General features: G+C 37.7%; 1 protein-coding gene across 2 annotated transcripts in view; it reads left to right on the top strand.

The window, feature by feature from the left end:
* Nucleotides 1-18,227, top strand: part of PTPRR (protein tyrosine phosphatase receptor type R) — a 256,860-nt gene that overhangs the window by 23,297 nt on the left and 215,336 nt on the right. For both annotated transcript variants that reach the window (XR_003791223.1, XM_029206395.1), the window contains exon 4: nt 6,449-6,747. Coding sequence is in view for 1 of the 2 variants with exons in the window: in XM_029206395.1 (XP_029062228.1) it covers nt 6,449-6,747 (299 nt within the window). In the remaining variant the exon portion in view is untranslated. The remainder of the gene's footprint in view (nt 1-6,448; nt 6,748-18,227) is intronic.

Genomic DNA, 18,227 nt, shown 5'->3' with positions numbered 1-18,227 from the left:
GTCAAATGCTTTTTCTGCATCAATTGGTGTGATGTGGTTTTCCTTTGTTAGACTGTCAATATGATGGATTACATTGATTGGTTTTCAAATATTGAAGCAGCCTTACTTACATTCCCAGAATAAGCCCTACTTGGTTATGGTGTATTAGCCTTTATATTTCTGCATTCAATTGCTAATACTTTCTTGAGGAGTTTTGCATCTGTATTCATGAGTGATATTGGTCTATAGTTTGTTTGTTTTTTTTAGTACTGACTTTTTCTTGTTTTGTTATCAGAGTAATTTTGGCCTCACAAATGGTTTGGGGAGTGTGCCCTTCTCTTCTGTTTTCTGGGAGAGGTTGTTTGGAATTGAAGTTAATTTTTTCTTTAAATGTCTAAATTTACCAGTGAAACTATTTGATCCTGAAGATTTCTTTTTCAGAAAACAAATTTAAGTAGGAATTCAATTTCTTTTATAATTTTAGGACAATTCAGGTCAGGTATTTCATCTTGGGTGAGTTTCTTTAGTTTGTGGGTTTTGAGGAATTGGTCATTTCATCTAAATTGTTGAATGTATATGCAAAGGATTGTACATAGTATTCTCCTATTATCCTTTTCATGTCTACTGGGTATTTAGTGATTTTCTTTCATCTGATTTTGGTAATTTGTGTCTTCTGTATTTCTTTGTCAATCTTGCTAGAGTTTTATCAATTTATTGATGTTTTTCAAAGAATCAGCTTTTGTCTCATTGATTTTCTCTATTGTTTTCCTATTTTCAATGTAATTATTTCTGCTTTTAACTTTTTACTTTCTTTCCTCTGCATACTTTACATTTATTTTGCTCTTCTTTTTTCTCATTTCTTAAAGTGGAAGCTTAAATTCTAATATAAGCATTTATGCTATAAATTTTCCTCTAAGCACTGCTTCAACTGCATCCCACAAATTATGGTGTTGTATTTATTTTCTCCTGGAGATGTCTTTGTCTGCACTTTGGTGTCCACTATGGGTTGCCTAGAGGATACTGGGGGCAGGGGGAGATGGTAAACTTACTGCTGATGTTGTGGAATTTTGAATTCTGTTCTTCATCCCCAATCCCTCTGCTACTGTTTACTTTCCAGAGTTCTCAAATAGCTGTTTTATGCATTTTGTCCAGGTTTTATAGCTCTATTTAATGTAAGCAACAAGGCGGAGTGTGTTTGCTTCATCTTACCCAGACTCAGAATCTTTCATACCCTTTTAAACCCTTTAAAATTATTTTACTTTTGTTCAGGGACTCAACAGGGAGGGTGCTTTGCTTTGTGCTTCTAGAATGCTGTCCCCAAACCTTTTCCGTGTTGAATCTGGTCCTCTGAATATCCAGGCTCAGCTGTCCACTGATGAATTTTAAATCAGTAAATCCTATGTAATTGTTCAGGGTTGTCTTGTTTGAACTCTCAGACTGTCAGTGACACTGGACACTGACAATCACAGATCCTTGGTATACTCTTCCCATGGCTTCCATACTTCCACAATCTCTAATTTTTCTTCTTCATCCTCCAGCTGCTCCTTAAATGTGGTCTCCTCTGGGTCTTTGCTGCAGACTCATAATTCTTCTCATTCCACAAGGCAGTCTCATCACTCAGTTTTCCATTACTATGCTTATGGTTTTTAAGTATTTATCTCTAGTCCAGAACTTTCTTCTGAGTTCCACATAAACATAATTGCTTTCTAGATGTTTCTGCTTCTTTATATTGTAGGCACCACAGAATCACATTTCTCTGTCTCAGTAAAGGGCACCTCCGTACATTGGGTTGCTGACTAGAAATAGAATTATCCTTAAATATCTACTGTTAGTTCCTTCCTACAACATTAACTCAATAACTGAATTTATTCCCCTTTTTTTTTGGTCAATTCCTATGTCTTAACACTTCTGGAATTTGTCTCTGCTTTGTCGCTCTACTGCCACCTTGTCTGGGCTATTCTGTCATCTAAAATATTTTACCTGGTACCTTTGCACTTAGTCTTGCTTCCTCCCAATCCATTTTCTTGTATGGCCAGAGTAATTTTTGAGAAATATAAATTTTATAATATCACTTCCCTCCTTAAATCTTGTAAAATGTTCAATTTTTCTAATGCTTCATGTCTTCAATGCTGTTAAAGGTATTTTACAACCTATCATGTTATCCTCAGTATCACTCAGTCTTTCTGCATTAGTGTCCTGTTGCTGCATGACAAATTGCCCTAAAATTTATCAGATTAAAACAATATATATTTATTATTTCTCAGTTTCTGTGAGTCAGAAATCTGGCCGTGGCTTAACTGAGACTTCTGCTTCAAGGTGTCTCGTAAGACTTCAGTTAAGGTGTTGGCCTGCACTAGGCTCCTAGGAGAAGACTCAACTGAGGAAAGACTTGCTTCCAAGCTCATTTACATGATAGCTGGCAGGATTCAGTTCCTCAGTCATTGTTGCAACTGAGAGCCTCAGTTCTTCCCTGGATTTTGGCTAGAAGCCTCCTTCTTCACATGGACCTCTCCAACATGGCAACTTGCTTCATCAAAGTCAGCTGGAGTTTCCCAGCAACACAGAAGTGACATCTTTTTTAGCAGGAATGCTAAATGACATCCTATCACCTGTTGGTTAGAAGTAAGTCAAGAGCAAGATCTTGCTCACTGTCAATGGGCATGAATGCCAGTAGGTATGGGTCTTAGAGTCCCATCTGAAGAGTCCACTACAAACTCTTACCTTCTTTTTCTTATCTCCTCTCTTAATTTCTCTGTGCTGCTTTCTGAATTATTACCGAAACTTTTCCAACTTACCAATTCTCTGTTCAGTGGTGTCTAGTCTACTGTCTAACCCATATACTGCATTTCATCAATTATGATATTTTTCATTTCTACGATTTCCACTTGGATTGAAACATGCCTGTTCTCTTTTCCTCAAATCCCTTATTCTTATTTTTCTCTTTTATCTCTTTGGATGTTTTAATTAACTTATTTTGAAGGCCCCTTTATTTTTCTCTTTTATTTATTCTTTCTTAGATAAGAATCTTCCTACTTCTCCATCTTCTGACCATCTCTCATGGCAATGGTCACCATGTGCCTTGTAATTTTTTAAGTCTGTGCGTGTGTCTTCAGTGTGACTTAGCTTGCATGGAAACACATGGAAATTCCATTTATATTCTAGTTTCTAGAGACATCACTATAAGATTGATTTTCAGTTGCTTCTGTCTAAGACCCTATAATGCATACAGGTTCTAAAACATTTTTTTTCTTAATCTTCTATGAACTACTCTTTCTTGGTTTTCCTCCTACTTTACTACCATTCCTTCTCATTTATCTTTGCTGGCTCCATTTCATTCAGCTCCTTGACACTAAATATTGTAATTCTACCAGGAGTTCTGTCCTATATACTATTCTCTTCTCAATCAATCTCCAGTCACTTGACTTTAAATTTTATCTGTATTGGATGACACAAATCTCTCTCTCTCTCCAACCATGAACTGAACACTTATTAAATTTCTAATTCAACATCTCCACTTTGATATTTAATAGACATCTCAATCTTAACATTTCTAAAATGTTTACTTGAGTATATTTATAATGTCAAAGTGAAGGAGGTGATGATAGAGGGGTAATGTTTGAAGACAGAAGAACTAAAACTTATTCCAGATACTAGCTTGGTGGCCCTCAACTTTAGGGTTGGAAAGTGAGAAAATTTCAATTAGAAATCCACATTTGTAGGCTACATATCCAGAGATCTGCTATGGTAGTTCTAGGCTGAGATCTGGGACTCTGCATCTTAATATCCTAGGTAATTCTGATGTAGGGATCTAAGCACAACACTTTGGAAAACTTTTTCTTACCTAATGGCTATGGCGGGGTTCCTAATATTGTGTTGCCATCTTGGTTCTCATTACTCAAGGCCAAAGCAGGACTAAGTCCTTTCACATATATGACTGGATAGGGCTGGGAAATGTTAGTTGTGTTTCAACTGCACTTAAAATTAGATTTTTTTACCTTTCCCTGTAGGCCAATTTTAGCACAAGAGACATCTGTTAGTTGGACTCACCTATTCTATTTACGTAAGGTGGCTCTGAAAAGGTTTCCTGTGACTGAGATCATATAAAAAGAAAGATTGACGATAACTGTGTAATTTTCTCAGTTCTTCATTCATTTTTCCCTTCCTTATAAATCTGCATTCTCTGATCTTCTGAGCCGCTTCTCTTTCTTAGTGAAATTCTTCGCCATCCCCCACTATGGGGTTTTTTTTGCTTCCCAAATCTTGCAAGCTTTTTTTGCATGTTAATTTTTATTAACATGACTATTTCGGTAGCACTACAGTTGCCATGCTACTGAATGTTATAGATTCCTCTTTTTGGTAGAAGAGCCAATCCCTCAGGTGAAAAACCCAAATTCATTCAAGTATGCAGTATGGCTTTCCTGAAACAAGAGACCATCTTTAAATGAGGAGTATTTAAAGAGTCAACTAGGATAAAAATAATATATGTGCTCTATTTCTTAACCCCAAGGTGACCATGTCATTGTTGCTCTTCACAATGTCAGACTCAGTCCTTTAATAGGGGAGGGAGGAAACTTCACCTGTAGTATAGAAATGCTGTAGGACACTACAGTATCATTTAGTGAATTACTTTTAGTAAAATACTAAACAAACATTTGTGGTCAGAAAGTTAATATACATCTAAAATATTTTAGCACTAGTCTCCATTAATAAAACTGCAATAGGGCTTCCCTGGTGGCGCAGTGGTTGAGAGTCCGCCTGCAGATGCAGGGGACACGGGTTCGTGCCCTGGTCTGGAAGGATCCCATGTGCCGTGGAGCAGCTGGGCCCGTGAGCCGTGGCCACTGAGCCTGCGTGTCCGGAGCCTGTGCTCTGCAACGGTAGAGGCCACAATGGTGAGAGGCCCGCGTACTGCAAAAAAACAAACAAACAAAAACTGCAAGAATATTAACAGTGAAGGACCGTATTCATTTACATATGTTCCTAATGACAATGTCATTTCCAAATCTGAGGAACTCTTATTTCATTCAGAGAAACAAAGTTTACAGTCATTTCAAGGTAACATTGTCCAATCATCATCTTTGGCAAATTATGGTAGCTTGATTTTAAAAAAAAAAAAATTACAGTCAATTCAGCGTGCTCAGGATTGAAGACATGAGGACTAGTTTCTCTTGGGTTGGCCAAAAATTTCGTTCAGGTTTTCTGTAACACCTTAAGGGAAAACCCGAACGAACTTTTTGGCCAACCCAATATGACTATCTCAGAATTCACGTGAAATGTATTTGTGATTTGAATGCTGTAAAAGCCTAAAGTCCCTGGGACCCAATGATTCCCAAACTATTATATCATGATGAAAGCACTTGAGCTGACTGAAAAAATAACCTGTCTTCCTATCTGTAAGTGAAATTTGACAGCATACTGGTAAGACAGGATTGCTGAAGGTGCTAGAAATATATACTGGTCACAGAGGCTTGATGGATGAAAAAAGCTGTAAAAACTAGTAATTCCTCTACTATAAATATTCAGCAAGAATTCTAGGCACCCCAGAATTCTTATAAAAGGAGGGAAGTAATCTTCTAAGGACAGCACTTGTACAGCTGTTGTTGCCATAGGCATACCCAGGGAAAATCTGTGGTGCCTAGGGTCGCTAGGACAGTGTGGGTGGCATTACTATGTTGTGATCTGTTCAATCTGCTTATCATCTTATACAGAAGGTCTTAAATTTACTTTTCTAATTGGTGTTTGACCTAGTGATATTCTTTTGACTCACATGTGTATGTTATCTGTTTCCTCCTGTGGCCAATGACAAATAGGAAAAAGTTATTCAAGTCAGTGGATATTTACCTAACAGAAGAAATAAAGGAGCATGTACTACTTTATCTAGATGGCCATATTACTAAGTAAGAAGGAGAGAATGGATATCATTACACAACTGGAAGTTGCTACCACAATGCGTATACTCAGATTCCTGCCCTTAGTCAGCTTAAAATAGTCTATAAGTATCTTTAAAATTGCACATAGTTGATTATAAGTAGGATAAAAGAAGTATAAAATAAGAATTGTGTGAAATGCTATTGATTAAAGGGAAGAAAGCTTGAATATGATATAAATGGTTGTCATTTGAGGAATAGTTAGGACATCCAAGAAGAGATGCTCAATGGGGTATTACGACCATGAGCTTAGATAAAGGAGGAAATTCCTAACTAAAAGAGGCATTAGAATATCTTTTAAATAGAACTTTTTCAACTATACCCACTTCTGTCCACCCAAAGTCTCTGAGATGCCTCCATACCACCAAGTGTGTTCTCATTGTCGGGGATAATGGAGCAGGGACAAAAACGGAGATGAACTGATCTAAATCCTTCACAAGCCTTAAAGCTTCCTAAGAACGGGTAATTCTCTTTATCAGATATTCTATTCAACTTACTGAATAAGGTCTTTGATTTTCGTTTCTGTTTCTTCCCCCTTTCAGGGTGCCTTTCAAGAAATAATGATCACTTTTTGGCAATTCATCAGAAGAAGAGTGGGAAGCCAGCTTTCATTTATCACCATTCACAAGACATTGAGAAGAGCCTGGATATAGCTCCACAAAACATACAGAAACATAGCTACCATTCCTCTTCTAAAGCTCAAATAAGCAAACGCCACCAAATTGTTAATTCAGCATTTCCTAGACCTGCATATGACCCATCTCTCAATCTACTGGCCATGGCTGGTCAAGACCTTGAAGTGGAAAACCTGCCAATCCCAGCAGCAAATGTGATTGTGGTGGTAAGTACTGCATTTAACTGATGCTCATCTGATGGTTTCCTCTGTGGTTGATACTTTAAAACAAACAAACAAACAAAACCTAATGGTGAATAGTTATCATTGGATCTCAATGACTATTTACCATAGCACTTCTTATTCTCTGGTATTTCTTTTTTGTTACTTGATTATTATCTGTTGGCTTCCTCTTGAACGTAAGCCCATAAAATAAGAAACCTTGTCTGTATCTTCTCTACACAGCACAATGCAAGGTGCATAGTAGGTGTTTAATAATTTGAACAAAAAATTGCTTCAGGAAGTCCTTACAGTTATGTTGGATCATATCGTGTATGGAGCCTCCTGACTTCTGTGATAATCTAAGCAGATAGGCCTGAGTCTCAGTTTATGTAAATAAATAGTACTTATTAAAGATCTTCTGGTCACTTGACTCAAATTACAAGAAATGAAGAGACCCTGAAAGGGAGAGAGTGATGTACAGGGAGGAGAGTTTTCTATAACTGGAGTAGATGAGATGGTTTGGAAGTAATTGATGGATAATATTCCTAATATCACTGAACAAGCATCACCTTTTATTAATTAAGGTGATGTAATGGTTCCATTTTTGTATTCTTAGGGTATGTAACCAGGCCAGAGGTTCCCAATTTGTGGATGTATCATAGTTTAAACACATGCTAAGGTTGACACACTGTTTGGACTATAGTCCCTCTCGAGTTTAAAATTAACAATAGGAGGATCCACGTTAAAACTACAAGTCAGTAGCTAAATGGTTGTTAATTGCATTTCTGCCCCCAACCATAACCAAATATGTTGACTTTTAAGGCAAGATGATTCAATGAAACCATGTTTGCATTTTGGCAACCTCTCTATAAACCTAATGTAATTAAAATTAATAAGCTTTTTCCTTTTCTTTATTTTTTTAATCTACTACATATAGGACACTTAGTATTGAGAATCAAAGATCCATTCATTGATGTTTTCAACTAGTATCCATTCAATATTTATTATGATCTGGCCATCATTCGGGGTATCTAGAAATACGCATCATTTGGGGCATCCACAAGTGAAATGGAGTCTCTAGTTTTGCTTGGGAAATGTCTGGGGAGAAATGTTGGTAAGCCAATAAAAATCATAAATAGAGAACATAAGATGAGCTGTTGTTAAGAGAAAATATGTGGGTGATTTGGCCTCCTGAAATACTTGAACAAATTTTCTGCATTTACACGAGTAACAGATGTTCTGAAGGTGAAAGCCATGCACTCTGTCTATTGAGTGAAGACAAATGATGTTCATAATGTCTCTGTATCTGGATATGCCTGTGCTAATGCTCAGGCTCAGGAGAGATATTTCCTCTATTGACCATCATCCACCCATAGTCGTCAACTCTTAAAGTCGCTGTGAATTACGGTTCAAGAGGTTTGTTCTATCTTATAATGTCATGTACTGTCTAGTTAATTTAATATTATGGAGAATAAAAGGCATCAGTGAGGAACTCTGGCAGGTCCTTTCACTTTTAGCTCTTTTGTGGTTTGGAGATTCATGAAGAAGCTGTGCTTTTTCTTTTGGGTGATGATGACATGAAGGCAATGGGGGATTTTGCAGCTTAGCCTTCCCTAACCTCTCTTGATCTAGTCTCTAACGGTGCCATGGCGCTGGTGGCTTGCAACAACCATTGCTAGTGCTAATGTTTCCTGTAGTCCACTTACATTACTTATGCACATGGTGATTTAGTAGGAAAACCAGGGAAGTGGAGTTATTTTTAAATAAATCAATAATTTTCAGCTTACTCAAAAAAGCAGAGGGTCAGCATTTAACCAAGTATCAGCGGGTTTGAAGGTTTATGCTTTACAGAAAAGAGATTTAGGAATAGAACGTACATGATGAAAGGGAGAGATTTCAGCTGCTAAATGAATTTGGTTGAGTAATTGATATGTGTTTGCATACGTGTGTGTGTGTGTAATATATGGCACCAAAAGAATTCTTGTGGTACCAAAGAATTATTTTGTGGCTTAATTTATACCAAAATGAGCAGTATTAATGAGTATTCATTTCCTGAATTGGGGAAATTATTGTGATTTTCTTTTAGCCAGAGTAAAAAGCCACTCCCAACTTCCAAAATATACAAGTACATAACTTTTAAATCTTCCTAGCTCAGAGTAGAGATCAATTGTTTCTTTCTCTCTCACTTGTTTCTGACATCATCAAAACCATGAGTTTTAAAATTAAAAATTTAACAGGAACATGGAAGATGCATGTATCCCTCCTCCTTTCCTGATTCCAAGTTTCTGGCACAAAGCATTTCATAAAAACATTTGTCCACAAATGAATTTTTTCCTTTATCTTCTTTCTTTTAGAGTCAGGAAAATATGCAGTTTATTTATTCCAAGGAGAGGACAGCACAATTAGAATGTTTATCCCAAAGCATTCTAATTATGTTCCAGAGGTTCAATTAAGAAGCTGTTATTAAGATTTTTGTACAAATGCAATATGCAGGGAATATGAATGTCCTCAAGGTCAAGGCTGTGGTAGGAGAAAAAAAAATGGCTTTAACCAAATGAGTGCTGAGAATTCCATCAATATACATCAGGCCACAAGGCTACCGCTTTAGGAAAGAGGGAACCCCGGGGTGTGAGGGAAAATGGTAGAGTGGAAGCAGATGCAGGCTTTTCCAGTTCAGCAAGTTCAGCATAGGTTGCTGGGTGAAGAACATTTTAGCTTGTGCAAAGTATGAGAGAACTGGGGAATAGGTAGGCTTTGGAATATAAAGGATGAGGAGATTATGGATTACTCCTTTCCTTGAAGGAAGGAAAATAAAGGGAAGGAATAGGAGGAAAGGTGGAAGAAGAGGAGGAGGATGAGAAAGGAAAGGGGAGGAGAAGGACAGGAGGGGAGGGAAGGGAAGGGGGAAAAGGAAGGGAAGGGGAGGGAAGGGGACAGGAGAGGAAGGAATGGAGGGATGGAGGGAGGAAAGGAGGGAAGAGAGGGAGAAGGAGAAAGGAGGAGAAAAGAGAAGATATAGTGGCAGTTTTGGGGGCAGTGGGAAGACTTCTGTGAGCACATGAGAAGATGATGGGGAGTCTCCAAGAGCCTGAGATGGTCGCTGTGAGATTCCTAGAATCCTGAAGCTTCTTGTCTTGCTAACCACTCACCCAGACCATCACCCAGACAGACATTCTCTTGTTTTTTGACACAAAACATTCTTTGCAAAGATTTTTATCAAGTGGTTGATTTCAAAGACCATTAAAGCCAAAAGCTCTGGCTAACTCTGTGTTTCAGTTACATCCTGAGCTCTGGTTTATGCCTCTCCTCAACTTGGTTCTGCTGTTGACCAAGTTTTTGAGTTTCATCTTGCAGGTAAACAGATAATTCCTAGATGTGGTTTGAAGGGCTTTGAAAGTCTTGCCTTCTCATTTCTTTGCTACAGTAAATAAATTTTGTAGCATTTAGTGTATTATGTGATGTGGATAAATAATTGTTTTTTAATAGACAAATTAGTTTAATCATAATTTTGTATTAGTATAGTGAATGTCCCAAAAGGTGAGTTTAAGCTGTATAACTACCCCTGGAATTCTTCCATGTCAGGGAAGGCTTAATGGTTAAGAATATTTTGTAGCAAGTGACAAGAACCCAATCAAAACTAAAGAACATTTCATGGTTCAAATAACAACGCTTCTGTAGTATATCTAGCTTTAGGTATAGTTTGATCGAGGGCTCAAATAATTGGCCAGGATCAATCTCCCATCTCTGCTTTCCATGGAGTGACTTTATTCTCAGACTGATTCTTTTTCATCTTATCATGGTTTCCTGAAACTCCTGGAGTTTTATCCTTGGAGGTTCATATTCAGTGGGAAAGAATGAGTCTTTCACAACTGTCAATAATATCCTGAGCATCCCTATAGACCAATTTAAGTTAATTACTTACTTCATCCCTGAACGGTTTGTGGCCAAGTGATAAAATAAGGCAAATTATCTCAAACCTAAACCATATGCCTTACCCCGAGAGCATCCCTAAAAACCCATAATCTGTTTATGAGAGGGGAGGTTACCTGAATAAAAATTGGGACACTATTAACAACCAAAGGCAGAATAGACACCAGATAGCAGCTAAATGTATGCTAAAGCAGAGATCTAGACTGCAGTTTTTACTAAGACATGATAGCCCCTTCAAGAAATAATGAGGATATGACAGCTTACAACTTGGCCTCAAGAATATGATTCTTGTACAAAAACAGGGTGACTAAAGTCATACTCTAAACTCTCTGACAGTGGCCCAAAAAGGCAGCAGATTCACTCTGACACCGGAGAAAATTAAGGTACCTGGGCTGTGTCCTAACGCCCAGACTGTTTGCCTATGAGGACTGTGATTTAGGGCAATCTGTTGGACCCAGGATATTTTATCCCAAGAATGTTTCAAATTTGTGAAAACCACTGTAACCTGTATACTTCTTGATAGTGACTGCTTATGTGGTGGGGACCAGAAAAGCTACATTAGTACATAGGCTAAGTGAGTTGCTTGTGGTAGGCAAACTCACAGAACATGGGAAGCAAATGCAGGCTTTGGGAAAATTATGAATTATTATGTGTCAAGGGTATTCGGGGCCATATAGTAAATACCAAGTCCAAAATACTACATGGATATTAGACACAAGTCTACTTCAGTGTAGGATGCGACTCTGATGCCTTCCAAGGCTGTCCCGGGACACTAGACCCAGGTTCCTGGAAGGAATGAATATAAAAGCCTGAGAGAAAAATCTCTGCCATGTTTTTATATGGTAGTACTTTTATTAAAACAATCAAATGTGTAGTTCTTTTCCTTGATTTTCAAATAAATGTAGTTATGTCTACCTTGAAAATGGCATTTTTTTCTGTAGACCCTACCACCTTTATCATTTTGGATTTGGTCTGTGTATTTGTTGTCTATTGTTGCATAACGTATTACCTCAACATCTAGCAGCTCTAAACAAGGACTATTTATTATTTCACATAGTTTCTGAAGGTCAGGAATCTGGGAGCAGATTAGTTGTGTAGTTCTGCCTCAGGGCTTACTGCAGTCAAGCTGTCAGGCAGGGCTAAGTCTTTGAAGACTTGACTAAGCTGAAGGATTCACTTCCAAGCTCGCTCACATGGCTATTGGCAGGAGGCTTCAGTTCCTCAACACGTGGACCTCTCCACAGGACTGCTCAGACATGGCTTCCCCCAGAATATGTGAGGAGAGAGACACCACAGTGCCATGTATGACCTCGTCTTCAAGTCACACACCATCATTTCCACTGTATTCTATTCATTAGAAATGAGTTGCTAGGTCTCGCCCACACTCACGGGGAGGGGACTGCAGAGGGCATGAATACCAGGAGGCAGGGATCATTGGGGACTATCTTGGAGTTTAGGTGTCACAGTCTTCAAAGCAAAATTGGAGAATCTTTGTATTATGCCATTGCTTGTTATGCACTTCTACCTATAAAGTTCAGGGAACATGAGGATTTAAGGACCTCGTGTAAACTTCAGGAGAGGTGGCTGTGTGCTGAAACCATATGGCTACTGAAATTGCGTCGTCTATTGTAAAGGTGGAAGAAATTGTGTCAACAGGGAACCTTTGAGCATTAAAAAAAGCCCCTCATGATTAGATGACAATTTACAGACAAAAAAATCAAGGCCCCAAATCAATAACTTTCTCCAGGTTAATCGCTTAATAAAAAGTGCTAGAGGCAGATCAGCTCTGTGCTTTGCGATGACCTAGAGGGGTGGGATAGGCAGGGTGGGAGGGAGATGCAAGAGGGAGGGTATATGGGGATATATGTCTACATATAGCTGATTCACTTTGTTATACAGCAGCAACTAACACACCATTGTACAGCAATTATACTCCAATAAAGATGTTAAAAAAAAAAAATCAGTAGAGTCGGGGATCCAAAAAACAAAAAGTGCTAGAGGCAGAATTCAAATTCAGATTTGTGTGACTTCAAAACTCAAACATGTTAATTTTTAATGTAATTTTTAATGTAAGTTAATTTTTTGGTTTGCTTTGGGAAAGTATTGTAAATTTTCCCAACAGAAAATTTAACTTTATGAATTATATTCTATTTAAACTAATGATAATGTAAATTCTCATGCTCTGAAAATACAGTCATCGATAGCTAGGTGTTCATGTTGGAGCCAGAGGTTAAAATGTGAAAGACCTATAATGGCCATCCTATAGATCATCATAAAAAATGAATTATAATGTCAAATTAGATTTCACTTTAAGAAAGTCTAGAAGAAGAAATTCTGTAATCTACTTCAGGTATCTGGTTAACTTTCTACTTAATGTTGAACTATAAGAGCTTCTTACATAATCACCTTTCTTTTTAAGTCCCAAACGTTTGCATTTTGGAAAACTTTGTGCATAGATTCTCCAGATATTATTGTACCCCTGCAAAATCATCTTGAAGTAGAAATTCCATTCTTGAGCTTGGCATCCTGACAGTCACAACTGTCACCATCTGTTGCTTTTCTACATTTCTAGCTACTAAAGCAGCCAGGAGGATGCTGGAGCACATTCTGGAAAGCTAGAGGTCAAGCTTAGGCAATGTCTATGTGAAGTGTCAACACTGGACCACGCAGTACATCTGTTTGTTTTGCATAATTAGACTGAACATTAGGATGACTGACGTCTTAAGAGAACTGGTTTAATGATCATACTAATTGGACATTGGATATTTAGTAATGTTTTTATTTTAACTCCAAAAGGAATATATTTTCATAGAGTTTCAGAATATTTAGAAATATAGCAAAGGAAAAGGAGGAGGTAAAAATAATCCTTAACTGTTAGATAACAATGTCATCTTGATATATGTATCTATATGGTCTTTTATATATATGTGAATGTAGACCATTTTTTATAAAAATATGCAATCTGCATGCATAAGGTTTTATAGTTTTTTTTACTTAGTTTATATTATGGACACTTCTCCATGTCATTAACTATCGTTATATAGCATCACTTTTATGAGCTGCTAAAAATTCCATTGTGTAATAGATTTTACAGTTCTATGTATTGACATATTTCCAACACATTCAGTAAGTTAAGGCAACTAATTCTGAGAAGGAGAAATAAATGTTGAATATATCAAATAGAGTATTTTTTTTCATTGCAACTACCTACTTAATAATATTGAGAGAATTAGGGAGCTTATCTTAAGGGAAACTACTTTCTTTATGAACTCTCTGTATAATTGTAATATGGTATCTATTTTTTTGCACTTGGCCAAATTATGCGTGTTCCATAGACCTTAAATCTCAAGCAAGGGAAATATTTAAAGCAGCCAAAGAAATTAGCAGGACAAAAAAAGGATGTTCTGTTAAGAGCATATTGTATTTCAGGACTTTTCATTGAAGAAGATGGAAAGTACTGTGCCTCATTATGTTAGAGCTTAAAAACTCTTCTTTTAGTCCAAACTTTTCACAATAGTGTATAAACAAATGGAGTCTGCAGATAAACAAAGAGGATATCTTTTCTTTGGAGCAAATATTTACTTGTCTAAAAATTACCTTTGGTTTGCTAGTTGTTAAGAACTGTTCTCTTGCACCCTCTGTGAATGACTTTGTACCTCTTTCTTTCTTTCCTTCCTTCTTTCTCTGTTCCTCTCTAATCATAAATACCTATAAATCATTCTTAGTTTTTTTGTTTTTTTTTTTTTTTTACTGTACAATGCTATATTTAAAATCTAACTACCAATGGATAATTAAACTGGGCTTTCTGGGCATCTGGCCTTGCCAGTGCATGATGGGATTGGCACCATTCAGCAAATGACTTAGTTTTCTCAAGATGATCCCTGTAACTCAGATGGTAGAAATAATTTGTTCCCTTCTCTTGTTTTAAGAAAACATAGGAGCTAAAAGTCTCTGGAAGGTTGTCTCCCTAAGCAAAGTTATGAAGCTTACTCATTGGTAACTTTTATCTTCAGTAAATGATCACAGCACAGCTGCTGCTTCATACCATGGCTGACCACGTGGCCACCCAGGAATCAAAGATTCTTATCCCCTGCCCTTTCATCCTTTTTCTTCCCAAACCACATGTTTTCGTGAACCAGAACTGTTATAGCAAATTCCATTTCTAACACCAAAAAGCAAAGGAAGAATTCCTCCTGTGTTTCTCCTCTACTCTCTACATTACTCTCAATACTTCACTCATGACATTTCTGGCCACCAAACGTGAAGAGGGGGCGAATTGCCATACCAAGCAATTCTGCGACACCAGCTGGGTATCCCACAATTTAATTCAGTTCTGACACTATCTACTTGGAGAGAGAATCAGATCCCACAGGTTAAGGGCTCAGTCCTATAAGACTGCCCCCCGCTTCCATTCAGGTGCCAATCACAAATCCAGGTTGTTACCTGTGTTTCTGATCAACTGGCTATAAACTGGAGTTCCCACGACCCCTTTATTGGGTTTAATTAATTTGCTGGAGTGGCTCACAGAACTCAGGATAGCAGTTTACTCACTAGATTACCAGTTTATTATAAAAAATATAACTTGGGAAAAGACAAACGGAAAGATGCAAAGGGCAAGTTATGTGAGACGGGACACAGCACTCCCCTGCCCTCTCTGGGTGAGCCACTCTCCAAGCACCTCCACCAACCTGGAATCTCTCCAAACCCTGTTCTTTTGGGTTTTTATAGAGGCTTCATTACATAGGCACGATTGATTAAATCACTGGTCATTGGTAATGGATTCAACCTCCAACCCTTCTCCCTTCCCTAGAGGCTGGGGGATTGGACTGAAAATTCTGTCCCTCTCATCATTAGGTTATTTCTCCTGGCAACGTGCCCTCATCTTTAGGGGGATGGGTGGTCCAAAGGTCACCTCATTAACATAAAGTCAGGTGTGGGTGAAAGGGCTTGTTATGAATAACAAAACATACCCCTTTCGCCTTCATGACTTGAGTTAGTTCAGGAACTGGGAACAAAACTAAATTAAGAAAGATGTTTCCATTGCTCTTATGTAGGAAACTATAAGGGTGCCAGGAACTGTGGATGAAGACCAAAATATTTTTTCTTATTATAAATCACAATATCACAGCACCTTAGCCATTTATCATTGTGTTTTCATAGAGGAGATGGGTCATTACCTTGTACTTTATACATTTTCCAAATTTTCTTTTTGAAGTGTGACAGTATAATCCAGCCATTATTCATAGCCCAAGTTGCTTCTTTCCTTACCTGTCTGCTACATTTGGACCACCTGAATCCAGAAAAATAAATCAAGAGGACATCATCAACTTTACATATCTTTCAATTTAGCCTACATTTTCATATGATTTAGTCATTTAACTGAAACAGTAAGTTAGCAACAGAAAACTTCAAGAAACAAGAAGCAAAAAGACCTACTTTTGAGGGATAGGCCAGATGTTCACAGACAGTTCCTAAGATTGCAGGGAGCGATGTTTGTGAGATTTGTTTGCCCCCCTTTCTGGAAATGACAGCCATGTGATACAAATTCCAAGAGAGCCGGAAAGACTTAGAGAACACTGAGCCTACGAATTAAGACAATCAGGGCTAACAGTCTTAATCCCAGATTTCCTGGATTGCATTTATGAATGTCGTTCATTTATTCTGAATATCTTGGGGCTCTCTATGTGTTCGTGTGTCTATAGTTCAAAAGCCTCCTAATTTTCTAATAATGGGAGCATTATTGACCTAGTGAATCTGCACTGTTTAAGAATTTAACTACTTTTCCTGCCTGAAAACATGGCAACTAGAATTAGGTATTTAACCAGAACAAGTTAACATGTGGTTCTTTGTGCTTTAAGCCATTAAGTTGCTTAGAACTGGTCTGGTTTTTTTTGTTGTTTTGTTTTGCTTTTTGTGGTACGCGGGCCTCTCACTGTTGCGGCCTCTGCCATTGCAGAGCACAGGCTCGGGACGCGCAGGCCCAGTGGCCATGGCTCACGGGCCTAGCCGCTCCGCGGCATGTGGGATCTTCCCGGACCGGGGCACGAACCCATGTCCCCTGCATCGGCAGGCGGACTCTCAACCACTGCGCCACCAGGGAAGCCCCTGGTCTGTTTTTTAAATAGGAATTATTGGGCAGCAAATAGCAAAATCTGTATGGAATAGACCTCTATGCAAATTCTTTGAAAGTAGACTTTTAGAAATCAGCAATCATTTTTTTATGGGCAAATGAATGTCTTAAAATTTCTTCATGTATGACAAGTAATGGTATCATCTTTATTCTTAAACATAATTTTTAAAATTACAAGATCAACTGAATAAAATCAAATCTATGCCAAGCTGGGTTATGAAAAATAGCCAAGTTATAGAAAACAATATATTTCTGGTGAGTAACTAGTATAGATAAATCATGGAGACTGGAGAAGGAACTGAGAATAAGTAGGGGCAACTGGATCCTCAGACATGCAAAAGGTTTGATGAACACCTAATACTTGCTCCTTGAAACATTCATTCTTTCAGAAATATCATTGAGTACCTCCTATGTCTTAGGCAGTAAAGTAGGCTCTGGGGATACAAGAGTGGCGAGATAAACAAGATCATTGCAGCTGTGTAGTTCACATTCCGATAGGAGAAAGACAGTAAAATCAGTCGAGCAACTGAAGGTATTTCAGATGGTGGTAAGTGCAGTGAAGAAAACAAGATGAAATTATGTGGCAGAGAGGAAGTGGTGGGGACTCTATTAGATTGGATATTGAGGGGTTCTATTGTATATTCAGGGATACTTAGGGATTGGATCAAGGTATAGCTCCCAAATGGAAGCTGTTTGGTAGAAGCATAACTTTGGAGTCAGCGGAACTGTGTTGGAATCCCAAATGAGGTACTTATTAATTGTGTTTCCTTCAGGGACTTACTTAACATCTCTGTATTTCATTTTCCTCATTTGTAAAAAAAAAAATGATACTAATAATACTATGATATTCATGTGGGAATTGAATGAGATAAAGCGTTCAAAGCACTTAGCATCATGCCTGACACATAGTAAGATCCTTATAAAAACTGACTGCTATTATTAGCATTATATGAAACAATGGAAAATATAGCTTTCTAGTCTCAGTACCAAGAATACTTGTATTTCTCCTGAGCCACTGGCTTATCATTGTATCTTTTAAATGCTGTGAATCATGTTTCCCTCTTTCTCTTGACTGCTGAAAAGCTGAGAGCCAAATTTGTGGTCTACCTCTAGCAAATAGAGAGAACTTTATTGAGGGCCTTATTTACTTTGTGAACTAAGCTCATTCTTGGCTGCTTGTTTTCTTTCCTTCACTCATTTTCCTTCTAATTCAATTTCTTCATTTCCTTACTTTTTATTCAATTTTATTTTGTATTATATGTGTTTTTGTAAGCTGCCGTAAATCCTTTGTGTAATATATTCTGTCTAAACAAATAGTCACTACAACAAAATAGAAATCAGTATGGACAAGTTGAGTCTGAATGCTACACAGCAGGAAATCCCCTTCCAAGGAGAATTTGTTTACCCCTCGGGTTTGAAAAAATAA

This window comes from Monodon monoceros, unplaced genomic scaffold, assembly GCF_005190385.1.
Source record: "Monodon monoceros isolate NGI ecotype Baffin Bay Population unplaced genomic scaffold, NGI_Narwhal_1 Super_Scaffold_6, whole genome shotgun sequence".
Taxonomy (NCBI): domain Eukaryota; kingdom Metazoa; phylum Chordata; class Mammalia; order Artiodactyla; family Monodontidae; genus Monodon; species Monodon monoceros.
The sequence above is the reverse complement of the archived record's forward strand: the minus strand, read 5'-3'. Positions and strand labels throughout refer to the sequence as shown.